At 39.8% G+C, this 14,324-nt stretch overlaps 2 protein-coding genes across 4 annotated transcripts in view; one reads left to right on the top strand and one right to left on the bottom strand.

The window, feature by feature from the left end:
* Positions 1-5,867, top strand: part of stk10 (serine/threonine kinase 10) — a 106,870-nt gene extending 101,003 nt beyond the window's left edge. Inside the window, exons 16-19 of the mRNA XM_056445826.1 lie at positions 124-312; positions 806-931; positions 1,592-1,705; positions 4,553-5,867. Of these exons, the coding sequence (XP_056301801.1) occupies positions 124-312; positions 806-931; positions 1,592-1,705; positions 4,553-4,693 (570 nt within the window). The 3' untranslated portion in view covers positions 4,694-5,867. The remainder of the gene's footprint in view (positions 1-123; positions 313-805; positions 932-1,591; positions 1,706-4,552) is intronic.
* Positions 5,868-8,811: 2,944 nt separating this feature from the next.
* sh3pxd2b (SH3 and PX domains 2B) overlaps positions 8,812-14,324 on the bottom strand; it is a 60,160-nt gene continuing 54,647 nt past the window's right edge. For all 3 annotated transcript variants that reach the window (XM_056445828.1, XM_056445827.1, XM_056445829.1), the window contains 5 exons: positions 12,519-12,636; positions 12,233-12,429; positions 11,786-11,832; positions 11,111-11,236; positions 8,812-11,026 (listed from right to left, as the gene is read on the bottom strand). In XM_056445828.1, coding sequence (XP_056301803.1) covers positions 9,575-11,026; positions 11,111-11,236; positions 11,786-11,832; positions 12,233-12,429; positions 12,519-12,636 — 1,940 coding nt within the window. In that variant the 3' untranslated portion in view covers positions 8,812-9,574. The remainder of the gene's footprint in view (positions 11,027-11,110; positions 11,237-11,785; positions 11,833-12,232; positions 12,430-12,518; positions 12,637-14,324) is intronic.

A 14,324-nucleotide genomic window follows, 5' to 3' on the forward strand; every position in this document is an offset into this window, starting at 1 on the left:
TAGCTGTGCCTGGTTTACAGCCAGTGTTTAGGACGGACTATTCTCCTATCATTGGAAAAGGTGTTACTGTAGGTTTGTTTTTCTGACCCTGATCAATCTCTGGGTATTATGTGGTGTCTGCAGGAACGGGAGCAGATGCTGCACTACAACCTGCGGATGGTCGAACTTCTCAAGGCCCGACAGCAACAGGAGAGGAGCAGACTGCCTAAAATCCAGCGCAACGATGCCAAAACGCGCATGGTCATGTTCAAAAAGAGCCTCAAAATCAACTCCAGCGGCAGCGCATCAGAAGACAGAGAAAGGGTCAAGCAGGTAAAGCTGCTCTCATTTCCTGTCAAACGTGGAAGTCTGAGTTTTTAGCCCCCCTGTAGTATTTTTCCCCAATTTCTGTTTAATGTAGAGAAGATGTTTCCAACACATTTCTAGTCATAATAGTTTAATAACTCATTTATAATAACTGATTTCTTTTGTCTTTGCCATGATGATAGTAAATAATATTTGACCAGGTATTTTTCAGGATACTAGTATCGTAAAGTAGTAGCGTAAAGCAACATTTAAAGGCTTAACTAGGTTAATTAGGCTAAGTTAACTAGGTTAATTGCTTAGGAGGGCTAATAATATTGACCTTAAAATGGTTTTAACATTTTAAACTGCTTTTATTCTAGCCGAAATAAAACAAAGAAGACTGTCTCCAGAAGAAAAAATATTACCAGACATACTGAGAACATTTCCTTGCTCTGTTAAACATCATTTGGGAAATATTTGTGACTCCGACTGTCTAACTCTCCTTCTCTGTCCTGTTCAGTTCTCGAGAACGGAGGAGAAGAGGCAGAAAGCCGAACGCCTGCACCAGCAGCAGAAACATGAGAACCAGATGCGGGAGATGCACAGCCAGTGTGATGGAAACACCAGAGAACTGCAGCAGCTCCAGGTCAGCTTCTGTTTACAGAAGGGTGTCAATTCATTTTCACTGAGAGCCACTTTAGCATTATGGCTGCGCTCAAAAGGGCCGGTTATAATTGTAAGGGTCAGGACATACCAAGCAATTTTTTATGTTGGTTCATGTACATGCAGCATTGTTTCGGAAATTACCTCTTATAAGCATGGGCTGGTATAAGATTCTGACGGTATGATAACCTTTGATACTAATATCACACAATAATTTCACTGTATGTTGTGATTACTGCTCTAAAATCCACATTAAAACCAATTTATTTTATTTTAAGAAACATATCAAATATTTGTCAGGCTAAATAATTCAAATAAATCAGTGACTTCACTAGTTTCAACTTGATAAGGCATTTTTGCATATCTTTCTTTTCTATGGATATAAAGTAAAGCCACAGCACTGTTTAGGTTTAGTAAATGTAATTCGTTACCCACCTCTGAACATATGTTGTAGCAATTACATTGTTTCACCAATAGGTGGTGACAAGTGACATTTTTTTTCCGATCTCTTAAAAATGTGTTTAAGAGATCTGTTCAAAAAGCTTATTCATACATTAATGAAACGCGTGAAGTTTACTCGAGTTGTGCAATGATCCCAGAGCTCATTGCAGGTGTGACCGATGTGTGTGTTTGTGTCCCGCAGAATGAGAAGTGCCACCTGCTGATTGAAAACGAAACGCAGCGTCTGAAGTCACTGGACGAGCAGCACAACCAGCAGCTGAAGGAGTGGAGAGAACATCTCAAACCCAGGAAGAAGGTCTGCACTGAACTCTTACTTGCTTTCCTTGTATTTTAGACCCCCAAAGTAATGCAGATGTGACTCTAGTAGCATGCCTGGGTTTTAATCTTCCCTTAAAAATCCTAATGGACAAAAGTGAGGGTAACACTTTAATCATCATTCATAAAGGATTTACAAAGATTAAACAGTCCTCACTTTAGATTAGGTCACAAAAATGGATGGAGTTGAGTTATTAAAGCATTCATAAACATACTAAGTATCTATTATTATATGCCTTAATAATAAGATATCTAAACGGTAATTTAAATAGTTTATTAATCATTTACTTACTCATTCTGAATGATCACTAGTTTGTATATAATGCAATACTTAATATAGTGCTGAAAATAAATCATTAACAAAGTATCACAATTATTAAGCACATTATACATATGCGTATGAGTCAATAATGTAGCATTTGTAGCTGTATTTATAAACTGCTTACGAATGTCTATTAACGTAGAGTTAATGCTTACCAAATAATAAATTAACTATTTGCTAATGCTTAATAAATCATTCATAGTGTGTAGTTATAGTGTTACTAAAGTGAGTTGTCAAATCGGTGTGAAGTTTTAACAGCAGATGGCGCTGTATGCTTTACAAACAACTGTCCTGTGCTTGCATCCAATTCTTTATAAATACCACGCGAACCTGAAATAATTATTATTAAACTTAAGGAAAGTTTAAGCGACTTACAGGTGTTCATCAAAACAAGCACACCTATCCTCGTGAGCATTTAAGTGTAGAAAACTAGCCTAACATCTGCTGTTATGTCTTTTTTTTTTCAGTAACTATGCATTTCATAACATCCTAGTTTTGGCCTTGTTTCGTTATTATTGCCATGGACGCGCTACTCTTAATTTAAACCCAGTAGCAGGGTAAAGTCTAGATAGGATACAGCTGCGGAAATGCACATCAATAGAGCATCATTTTGTGACAGTGTAACAGTAATTAAAATTTTTACTGTGACAGTTGGGTTTAGGGTTGACAGGGTAGACATTAAATTAATACAAATTATTGGGGAATTTAATAAAAAAACATAAATAGTACTCTGTATAACTACTGTTTTTACAGTATTGTGATGGTTGGCTTTAGGGTTGGGGTGGGGGTAGACATTAGTAAAATACAATTAATGGGAAAATTAAAAAATAATATAAATAATTCTCGTTAACTTCCAGTTGCAACCATATCTGATCTATTAACAACTCAGTAGCAGCTTTATCTGTCAGCTTTAATATGTGTGTATTTACATCCAAATCAGGTGAACACTGTAGGAATTACAACAGTTTTTATATGTGCCTCTCACTTGTTAAGGGTCCAAAAGAAATTGGACAATTGGCTTCTAAGCTGCCTTATGGCTAGGTGTGTGTTATTCTCTTATTATACCAATTATAATGAGCAGATAAAATGTCCATAGTTCAAGTGTGCTAATTGCATTTGGAATCTGTTACTGTCAACTCTCAAGATGAGAGCCAAAGTGCTGTCACTATCAGTCAAGCAAGCCATCATTAGACTGAAAAAACAAAACAAAACCATCAGGGAGACTCATTAGTCACCACCAAAGCAACTGTTTGGAACATTCCTCAAAAGAAGAAATGCACCATTGAGCTCAGCAACACCAAAAACACCCAGAAGGCCACAGAAACAACTCTGGTGGATGAGCAAAAAAAATTTTCCCTAGTGAAGAAAACACCCTTCACAACAGTTGGCCAGATCAAGAACACTGTCCATGAGGTAGGTCGGTGTATGTGTGTCAGAGTCAACAATCAAGAGAAGACTACACCAGAGTGAACACAGAGGGTTCACCACGAGGTGTAAACCATTGGTGAGCCTCAAAAACAGAAGGCCAGATTAGAGTTCTAAAAAAGCCTTCACAGTGCTGGACAAACATCCTGTAGGCAGATGAGATCAAGATCAACTTGTACCAGAAGGATGGGAAGAGAAGTGTATGGAGAAGGAGAACTGCTCATGATCCTAAGCAGTGAAGCATGGTGGTGGTAGTGACATGGCGTAGGCATGTACGGCTGTCAATGGAACTGGTTCTCCTGTATTTACTGATGATGTGACTGCTGACAAAAGCAGCAGGATGAATCCTGAAGTATTTCAGCCAATATTTTCTGCTCATATTAGGCCAGATGCTTCAGAACTCATTGGACGGTGCTTCACAGTGCAGATGGAGAATGACTAAAAGCATACTGCACAAGCAACCAAAGAGTTTTTGAAGGGAAGGAAGTAGAATGTTATGCATCGGCCAAGTCAAGCCATTGATAGACAAAACTGAAGGGAAAATGCCCCAAGAACAAGCAGGAACTGAAGACAGTTGCTGTAGAGCACCATGAAACCCAGTGTCTGGTGATGTCTATGAGTTCCAGACTTCAGGCTGTAATTGACTGCAAAGGATTTGGAACCAAGTATAAAAAAATGAAAGTTTGATTTATGATTATCATTCTGTCCAATTACTTTTGGACCCTTAACAAGTGAGAGGCACATATGGAAACTGTTTTAATTCCTACAGCGTTCACCTGAATTGGATGCAAATACCCTCAAATAAAAGTTGACAGTCTGCAGTTAAAGCACATCTTGTTGATTTCAAATCCGTTGTGCTGGTGTATAGAGCCAAAAATGTTAGAATTATGTCAATGCCCCCAAATTTTTATTTTGTATGCGATTAATCACGCATCTAAAAGTCGAATTATTAAATACTTAAAATGAATAAATTCTAATTTGTTTGTGGAAAATATTCGACTGTTTTTACAATTTAGAGTAATTTAACGAAATGAGCAAATGTTGAAGTGTGTGTGACGTATGTTTTTTTCTATTTCTCAGGTTCTGGAAGAAGAACTGACCCTGAGGAAAAAAGAGCAGGAGCTTTTCTTCAAGATGACGGAAGAGTCTGACTGTCAGAACGTCGGCTCTCCAAACAAACTCACCAAGTTCCTGCCGTACGTGGACTCCTCCACCACATGAGTTCAGCCGCACACACACTCACACAGCCAGCTTCACACCAAGTGTTTTAGCTTTTTATTATTTAAAAAAAAAAGAAATCTTTCTGGAGAGGAAATCACACGTCCACTCTCCGTATATACACAATCACCTGTAGTCTGTGAATGCAGCTTAAAAAATAGGAAAAACTGCAGCAAAGCCAAAGAATTTTTCAAAATAGTTCTAAGAACCAAACTGACTCCTCATTCATCTCTTTACACACAATCATTGACCATTGATTAGTGGGTTCTTTACTAGTGTTTTCATTTCGGTGGGAGTTTGTACTGGTAAGAAATGAGGGCATTAATCTGTCAGAGCTGCTAGTTTATTCACAGACTCGCTTTTAGTTTTATTTTAAGTTTCAAATATTATAAAACGCTTCAATTTAAAACGACAATGCCAAATCTGTTGTACAAACCTCACATGTTCTTATGCAGTTTTATTTTTTCTATGATCCTTTAATATATTCAGTATGAAGTTGAAGCTTTATCACTTACCTTTTAAACATCAGCGTTCAACTTTGTACAAATGTTTTGTTTTTTACTGCAGACGTTTTCATTTACTAACGTGAACTGCGCAAGTGTAGATTCAGTTCGGTACGTAAGTTATTTTATTTGTTTGTTGGATCTTTGTCATTTAATGTTTTAGGCAGCGTTTAGTTACTCTGAAAGCTTCACCAAAATGTGAGGTAAAATCTGCGGTCAGTGGCACATTTACTGTAAACACGTCACACTGGATAAGGAAAATAAAAAAGACCACGCTGGTATCAACAGTACCCGCAGCGCCAAAGTTAGAATCGTCTGGAAATTGTGTGTGTGTACGCCGAACGGACGTTTTTATTGTTGATGATTGATTATGTCGCTGTTTAAAGCACTGTCACCTAACTCAAGTGCAATAAGTTGTGTTCAGAGATTGATTTTATACATGGTATTTTACAGCAGCTTCCACCTTTTAGCCACTTGAAGGATTTATGTTTGAGAACGAGTCGTGTCTGGTAATGAGGTACGGCCATTTTATTTACTTTATTGTTCTTATTTTATGTCGTTGATCGTTCCTTTTTTGAGTCTGTGACTGTGTGAGCAAAAGCTCAGCGTGGATGAGTGATCAGATGAATGAAACTGTTCTACAAGAGTATATATAATAAATAAGATGTATATTATTCATGCTTAGAGCTTGGTCTTTTATTTGCACTGAGCACTTGTTTTGTTATTGTGAATGTGTGTCCATGTCCATCTAAATACAAAGCAGGATGGATCCATGCTTTCATGTTGGTGATGACAAATTCTGACCATCAGAATGTGGCAGCAGAAATGGAGACTCATCAGACCAGGCAACGTTTCTCCAATCTTCTATTGTCCAGTTTTGGTGAGCCTGTGTGAATTGTAGCCTCAGTTTCCTGTTTTTAGCTGACAGGAGTGGCACCCTGTCTGGTCCCCTGCTGCTGTAGCCCATCCGCCTCAAGGTTGGACGTGTTGTGTGTTCAGAGATGCTCTTCTGCAGACCTCGGTTGTGGTGAGTGCTTATTTGAGTTACTGTTGCCTTTCTATCAGCTGGAACCAGTCTGGCCATTCTCCTCTGACATCAACAAGACATTTGCGCCCACAGAACTGCCGCTCACTGGATATTTTCTCATTTTCAGACAATTCTCTGTAAACCCTACAGATGGTTGTGCGTGAAAATCTCAGTAGACCAGGCCGTCTGGCACCAACAACCATGCCACATTCGAAGTCACTTAAATCCCCTTTCTTCCCCATTCTGATGCTCAGTTTGAACTGCAGCAGATCGTCTTGACCATGTCTACATGCCTAAATGCATTGAGTTGCTGCCATGTGATTGGCTGATTAGAAATCTGCGTTAAATAAAGTGGCCGGTGAGTGTATGTGGACCCACGTGAAACATACAGTATGGTATTTACTTTAAATTACTTCTTGGATAGTCTGTTGAGGAAAATTAGAGTTGTTGTGGTGATATGCAAAAATGATAGTAATTACCCAATACTGTAGTTTTCTACAACTGTAGGGTATATTATACTACAATACACCACAGTTTACTGAAGTAAAAGCTATACGCTGTATTTATTGGTTTCAGTTCATTTGTTATGTCCTGATTCTGAAGCAAAAAGTGTTCAATGCTAAATATTATATTACAGGCCGTACTTTAGTATGGTTCATAAGCAGCATAGCATATTTACTATAAACTGCAGTAGTGTTTTTCCATGAGAGGAGTTCTGAAACTCAACGGTGACCTGAGAATCAACACCTAGTTATACTTTATTTCTTTGACTAAAAAGAAACTGGAAGCATTTAGTGTATATACTGACAGACTCCCTGGTGGATTATTATTATTTGAATGAAGGGTAAGAGAATCGTACTTGTCTTTAATGTAATCATTTGGTGTTTTGCATTTTCCCGCAATTTCACTGAAGATAATCTGTTGGCCATATTTCCTACGCTAACGGACGTGTTTGAAACTTTCCTCAAGCATTTCTGATTAAAATAAGACAGTATACACTTTAATTTTTAATTATCTGTCGACTTAAATGATGAAATAGTCCAAATGTTTACTTAAAAATACGATATAGTCTCCTATCAGACCGTACAGTCAGTCAAGTGAGGTGAAGTTTTCTATTTGTCTTCGACATGAGCGCTCTTCTGCTGCCCTCTGCTGGACGTATCCTGCATTCATCTCTACCGCACTACAAATGGTGGAAAATGAGTTTATGAAAGGATAATGCGACCGTGATGGTTCAGGTGTGTAATTGGGGTTAGAGCTATACTCTGCAGGACACTGGCCTACCAGGACCAAGTTTGGGCACCCGTGACCTAAAGCAAAGTGACAAAATGTGGCACCCACATCCACCCACAACTGCTTTCTGAGGATCCACAGTGAATTCTAAACATTGGTAAATAAGTAGACTCAATCAGTACCCCACAGGAGCACACAACACACCATTCACGGCCAGTTATTAATGAAATATTATTTGTTGATGTTATTTATGCTAAATTAACACTTTTGCTAATGTTTTTATGGCTTGTTTGTACCTCATGTCACATAAAAATATACAGGAAACCTTGGTGTTTTAATGCCCTAACTACATGTTTTTGCCCTGAGGCAACAAACCAAAATCTGGTGGGGGGGCTATGGGGGGGAGCACATTTTATGATTGATTTTTTTATAAGGGACCCATAAATTAGGGTGAATTCTAAAACTAAAATTCATGCAATAGAGGGATAATAACAATCATTTTAATAATGAAAAGGTTTATTTGATTTAAATCAAGTAAAAAAAGAAGAAAACGTCAATGAAATACTACGGACAAAATATCACAATAAAAAACAGGTTACCCATGTCACCTTGGCCTTAACTCCATTTTAACTAGTCAAGAGTTTCCAGAGAAACAAATTACAATAGTTCGGTTTCATACTTACATCATATCCCCCCTTACTCTCAGTTCTCCTTCATAGTATTCTTGTCCTGCAAACATCGAACTATAAAGACACCTTCTGTTCTTCTCTCCTAACTCAGGCACTTGCACATCTTCAAAAGAAAATCCGAGTTATTTCACTGATTCATATTTAGAGCAACTAGGAGCTGAAAACTACAGAGCAAAGTGAACGTGATTTTGGTGCTCCCAGCATTGTCAAGTCAGACTGGGCACCTCTTAACACTGTCATTTTTCTAATAAACAAATGAATGGAATTAAAAACGCACACACAACAAAATCGTTTAGTAACGCAACCACATTTTCAAATGTAGTGTTAACAATAAACATGTTTATCAAATGTATGCTTGAAACCAGTCAAGCATGAGTGTTAAAACATTTGACGATGATTGTAAAATATCCAAGCACCTTTGTCAATGAAAATACTTTGGGCAATACTGACGAAAAATAATGACCGTAATATGGCTGCTCTGAGGTATTCCGTTATTCACTACCATGGGCGATTGGGACTTTTGTTTTTGGAAGTCAACGACATTCAAGAAAAACTCAAAATATGACTAGAAATGGGTTCCACACCTTCAGGCTGTGTGTTTATGCACCTCTTTCTCCTCCCGGACGTTCCCTTTACTCATTAGTTCCACAGTGCAGAGTTTTTAGCAGTGCTTAATTTGTGAATGACGAGGTCCCGGAACAGATCGGGGTAACGGATCAGGCGTGTTACCCGAGGATGTAGAGGTATCGCGTACGAAAGTGGAGAGCGGTGGGGGAGGGGTTGAGGATGTCATGGCGTTGGATGGCGGAGGAGTGTCACGGACTAAAGTGAAGAGGGTTGTGGAGACACGGAAGAAAGTGAAACTGAACCGCGGATAGGGGAGGAGGGCGGTTGTATTCGTTTTAAAATGAACGTAGATAAGTAAGCGTCACGATTAGAAGAGTTTGGTGAACAGAACCTAAAAGCAGACCAAATTTGATCACTATTTATACTTTGCTGAAACTAAAAGATGTGTCAAACTTGCGACTTGTGAGGGATCTGTAATGTAGAATCTAATCTAGAGTCGATCTGCTGATATACACTGCTTAGACTTATTTGCATATACTACGCAAAAAAGAACAGAGCGCTTTGCATATTATACTGAGGCACAATATCATGGAGGCTGCAAAAAAGGCATCTATATATTGCTAGCCACTTAAAACCTTTAGCGATACATATAAGGATTGATTAACATAAGAATGGGCAAGTAACGTGATGTTCAGTGCTAACGTATGAAAGCACACGCGGTTTTCCTCTAAAAGGGAAGAGTTACGAAAGCAAGCAAACTAGTAATTATTATGGACTTGCGAAGGATGGAATGCCTTTCAAAAAAGTACCCATAAATAAAAGATGTTAATTAAATAAGTCTCCTCTAGGCAGCCGTGTCAAGTACCTAAGGTTTCTTGGTCAGGTAATTGGAAGGGATCCAGCCCTCCATCACTGGCCCATCGCTCACATTTTTACAGAACCACCATCCGCTAGTATTTCTCTCCATAACCTCAAAAACGGCACCTTCTTTAAATCCAGGGGTCTGCTCGTCTCCTTCAAAGTCCGCCACGGCTAAGAACAGCTCCTCTTTGGATGGCTCCTTGATCAGGGGTGGGAGTTTGTCTCTCGGGGGCCCTGGTTTATCTGGTTTAACAAGGGGCTTTGGTGGGACGGGTACTTTGGGTTTGGGTTCCTCCTTGTCTTTGGGAGCAGGCAGAGGGAAGGCTTTCGTTTTGGGTGGAGGGGGTCTGCTCTGTGGAGGGGGGGCTGGTTTGGCTTCCGGCAAGTCTTTCTGCGGTGCTCTGGTCTCTGTGGGACTGGCAGGCTCTGAATTCTTCTTTGGTGGTGGAGGTCTCCTAGGTGCCACAGAAGGCCTCTGGGGAGGCTCCTTTGGTGGTTTGGTTGTTTCTGATGGGCCATGGCCATTTTGTTGCTTTGGGGGGCATTTTGGCTCTTCATTTGTTCTGCTGTTGTTTGGTGGGCTGCTGGATAATGTATCGTTCTGTTGGTTGGCATCACTTGAGTTGAGCTCTGGAGGTTTAGATGGACGGAGTTTACTCCGAAGGTTTGTGATGTCCAGTTCGTTCTTAGCTACTGGCTCTGGTTTGGCAGCAGGAGCAGGCTTTGGCCTGATCACTGGTTTGGGCTTCAGGAATGGGGCAGGGTTGGGGGATTCAGGCTTGTCTTCTTGTAAATCTGGTTTGGGTTTGGTGGGAGGCTGTTTGGCCACGTGCTTCAGGTTAAACTTTTTCACCTCCTTGGCTGAGATGTTGTGGCCACACTCCAAGCCCATCTCATTGCGCAGGAAGAGCTGCTTGTTCTTATCATCCTTCTTCATTTCTGGGGGTTTGTCTGGTTTCAGAGGAGCTGTTTTTGGAGTCACCAATGGAGCGATGACCCCTGGGACTGGTGGTTTGGGTGGGAGAGGTTTAGAAAGCTCTGCTTTGGGTTTGTCCTCCAGTTCAAGGCTCTTGTTAATGGATTCTCTCCTTGGTGGTAAAGCTGGCTTCTCTTCAGCTGTGGGTGAGGATGGAGGTGGAGGTAAGGGCCCAGAAAAATGGGAGCTGCTTTTGGTTGCATTGGGCTTCCATTCTCTCAGTTTGGAACGGGTGGAAAGATCAGAGTTGGATGAAGGTTCATCGGGCAGGGGTTTGGACCAAGTAGGTTCAGAGTTGGTACTATTGCTTGTGGTATCTTCAAGCTTCAACTGTTCCATCTCACCAGGAAGTGGGGCCAAGAAGTTAGGTCTAGAGGCACTGCTAGTCTTCTTGTATTTATCAATGAATGTGACTGGAGCCCAGCCTTCTTTATCATCTATCTGAATATACCACCAGCCACTGGAGTTCTTCTCGATCACCTGGGAATATGAGATACAAGACAAATGTTATGTATGTGAAATAATTCAAGTGTTAATTTGATATCTGTAGGTTATTACACTCACTTCCACTTTCAGTCCTGCCTGGAAGCTAATGCCATCTGGGATAGTTGTCTGGAAGTCAGCTATGGTGTAATACTCCTCCTCTACCTGTGGGGGCACTGGAGGTTTGGGTAGGTTTACTCCTCGTGGCTGCAGGTAGAGATTGACCAAAGGTTAACATGTCAAAATCCGAAACCATCTAGGTTTAGATTTTCTCTCTTGTGAATGTATCAGCAAGTTTCATTTGCAAGGTTCCAAGCCTTAATCCCTATGTTTACCCTATGGAGCAGGGGTCACCAATCCCTTTGCTGGAGAGTTTAGCTCCAACTTGTCCCAACACACCTGCCTGGAACCTTCAAGTATACCTAGTAAGACTTTGATTAGCTTGTTCAGGTGTATTTGATTAGGGTAACTCTGCAGGACACTGGCCCTCCAAGAACAAGTTTGTTGACCCCTGAATGGAACGCTCTGTTTGACACCAAACAACATTCCTGTGTAAAGGATCAAGGGGGCCCGAAGTATCCATCAGTTGTATTCTTTATTCTTAAGAGTCCTTTGAAGTTGAGCACTTTGGTTTGAAACGGCACTTCAATATGGTGGCCAAGATAGTTTTCCCTCTGAAGTTCCTTTCGGAGCATGATATAACCCATTTGGAATGTACCGTATGACATGCAATTGTAAAAGAAATATAACCCTTACTATTGTAAGATCCCGGCGTGGTGGAGGTCTCTGTCGTGCCCCTACTTCTGCAAGAGAAGAAGCCATAGTTTAGACAGAAACAATCTTTCAAGCAAGTCTCTCTCTCTCTCTCTCTTACATTCAGTTGCTCCCATTAGCAGTCATAACTGTGGATCATCCATCTAGTTATTTGCATTGTTTTATGCCAGATACCCTTCCTGATGCAATCCAGCACTGCAATCATGTAAATTGAGACACGATTTGGCCTGTTCTTTTTGAAAGAGTCAACCAGGGACACAAAATAATTCTACCTTGGCTTTGCTTTGGTTGCTTGATCTCCCTTAAGGGGATTATTATGCAGTAATGATTTGCTGGCTACATTATTCTTCTATAGCACATATGGGAAAGTATTATTTCTGCAACCTAAAACACTTGTCACGTTTAAGAAACAAACAAACAGTTGCTTACTTCGCTTGCTGTCTGAAAACGGTGAAAATCGGTCACGTTGATTCTCCTTGTTTTCCTTGTTAGCGTTCTGCTGTTTGCAAGCCACGTCTAGGTCATTAGTGCTGGCATGAACTGGAGCACCTGCTGCCATCTTCTGGCTGAGAATGTCAGCCTTCTTCAGGTAAGATGCCGGGGCCCAGCCCTCTTTCCCTTGGTACCTGTGGGGGTGAAGGGGACAATGCTCCATCCAAGGAACTGTTGAAGTATTTTTTTCTGAAAACATTTGCATTCACTCATTTCCCTTTACCTGATCTTCCACCAGCCCTCCAAGTTTTTCTGAATGACCTCAACAGTCATGCCTCTCTCCAAATCGATTTCGTCTTGATCACGTGCAGAGTATGGATAGATTGCAGTGTACTTTTCCTCTGAGAACAAGAAAGGATTAGTTTAATTATTTAAGTTTAAGGTGCCATTCTTGAATAACATCCAACCACTACAGCTTATATACCACTTGAGCTTTTTCTGCTTTGCACAAATATAATACTAATAATTAGGGGTGTATCAAGATGAAAATTCTGGATTTAACCAGAAACTTCTGGATACACTTGGCTGAAAAACTAAATCAAAAATGCTTTGTAATGTGTTTGTTTTATTTTATTAAATAATATAAAGTAAAATTGTAAGACTCAATTCGATTCAATAAATTAAATTATACCCAAGCCTATTAAATAAGCATATATTATTGACAGTGAACAAGTTGAAAGGTGTCATTCTTCCAGCATTGTCATGACAGCACATTAGTGCTATTGCAAGCAGCAAGAACAAGAATACTAGCTAGAAATGTCCTGTCGACACGTTATTTAAGCGGAACATTGCACTATTTTGACTGCTACTGCTGGAGGAAGCGTGAAACCACCATGCTGTGCAATGCCAACCTGATTTCACCAAGTAGGACATTTTCCTGGATTAACATCTAACAACAACTTTCCACTCAGCCAATCAGAATTAAGGGATACGTTTACCGTTTTTTCGAAGCTTAAGCTTACGATTAGGTTTATGCACGTCTACATGATTGTCATCTAACTATTATTTAGAGTTATGGCTGGATTTAGGGGTAGGCAATAGGTATGGATTACATTTTCAAACAAAAATGATGTTCCAAGATCAACAAAGGTGTTAATCCAGAATCGCATCGTACTTGGCAAAATCATGACGTGCGCTGCAGCGCTGCTGCCAATTTTTTTTGGGGGCTAACTCCAATGTCAATTTCATTCCTTTGGTCAAAAACTGAAAATCTAATTTTAGTCTAATGATTTTCGGTGGCCAAATATTTAGTGAAAAAAATTGTACTTGATTTATGCACGACGCTGCATCCACTGCTTTATATTAATATAGATATGTATATTCTTTTTGCTTTAATAGTTTGCTTAGGATGTTTTTTCTTAAAATATTTAGTGCAGTGAGACGCATCAGCCTGATCTCACAAGGAAACGGAACTATTTCACGTCGTATGAAAACGTACGATTTTAAAACAGAGGCGTGGCACTAAACCCCACCATTAAACCCAACCGTCATTGGGGATAAGCAAATCGTAATTAATTGTACGAATGAGATCATACGAATTCATATGAATTATCCAAATAGATATGTATATTCTCTTTGCTTTAATAGTTTGCTTAGGATGTTTTTTCCTAAAATAAATTACAATTTGATGTTTTGTTATTTAGTGCAGTGAGACGCATCAGCCTGATCTCACAAGGAAACGGAACTATTTTAGGTTTTGTCAGTTTAGTGGCTAATTCGTACGAGTTTAGTCGTATGAAAACCTACGATTTTAAAACAAAACCCCACCATTAAACCCAACCGTCATTGGGGATAAGCAAATCGTACGTAATTGTACGAATGAGATCATACGAATTCATATGAATTATCCACTAAATCAAAAAATTCCGACTTGCCGTGAGATCATGTTGGACGTATGGATTTTTAGGGAGCGTTACACTAAACTGTTTGTGTTTTAGCTGTTCATATCCATGAGAACGGCGTTTTAAAGTGCACGTTTTTAGCTTTTAAGTAAGCCACAAGAACACAGTTTTGCCAAAACGATAAACAT

Source organism: Danio aesculapii, chromosome 21 (genome assembly GCF_903798145.1).
Source record: "Danio aesculapii chromosome 21, fDanAes4.1, whole genome shotgun sequence".
Taxonomy (NCBI): Eukaryota; Metazoa; Chordata; class Actinopteri; order Cypriniformes; family Danionidae; genus Danio; species Danio aesculapii.